This window comes from Acanthisitta chloris, unplaced genomic scaffold (assembly GCF_000695815.1).
Source record: "Acanthisitta chloris isolate BGI_N310 unplaced genomic scaffold, ASM69581v1 scaffold29366, whole genome shotgun sequence".
Taxonomy (NCBI): Eukaryota; Metazoa; Chordata; class Aves; order Passeriformes; family Acanthisittidae; genus Acanthisitta; species Acanthisitta chloris.
The window spans coordinates 1-605 of record NW_008678001.1 but is presented as its reverse complement, the minus strand read 5'-3'; the positions used below and the strand labels follow the sequence as shown (position 1 = coordinate 605).

At 61.7% G+C, this 605-nt stretch overlaps 1 protein-coding gene across 1 annotated transcript in view; it reads left to right on the top strand.

The window, feature by feature from the left end:
- Positions 1–383, top strand: part of LOC103804144 (cAMP-specific 3',5'-cyclic phosphodiesterase 4A-like) — a gene marked incomplete at both ends in the record, with an annotated part of 1,932 nt that extends 1,549 nt beyond the window's left edge. The window contains one exon of the mRNA XM_009076740.1: positions 201–383. Within this exon, the coding sequence (XP_009074988.1) occupies positions 201–383 (183 nt within the window). The remainder of the gene's footprint in view (positions 1–200) is intronic.
- Positions 384–605: the final 222 nt, after the last annotated feature.

The following is a 605-nucleotide window of genomic DNA, read 5'->3' as shown; positions in this document are numbered from 1 at the left end:
AGGTGAGTTGTCAGGGGGTTGTGAGGGAATCTGGGAGTGCTCAGGGGGTCCTGGGAAATTCCTGCGGGGTCTAGGGGGTCCCAAATGAGTCCGGAGGGACCTGGAGGGGTCCCCAAACAATCTCAGGGGAGTCTGAAGGGTCCTAGTGGTGTTTGGGAGTCCCCAGGGGTTGACAGTGAACATTGGTGACACCTGGGCAGGTGTTGAGGAACATGGTGCACTGTGCCGACCTGAGCAACCCCACGAAGCCGCTGGAGCTGTACCGGCAGTGGACGGAGAGGATCATGGAGGAGTTCTTCCGGCAGGGAGACAGGGAACGGGAGCGCGGCATGGAGATCAGCCCCATGTGCGACAAGCACAGCGCCTCTGTGGAGAAGTCACAGGTGTGGGGACACCTGGGGGCGTGGGAGGACATGTGGGACATGGGGACACCAACATGGGAACATGGCACATGGGACACCCCCGTGCCACCACTGTGTCCCCACTTGGACATCCCATGGGGTTAGGAACACCCCAGTGTCCTCAACTGGGGTCCCGTGGGGACAAGGACCTCCCTTGCCACCCTGATGTCCTCAGCTGGGTGTCCTCCAGGTTCAGGGACCCCC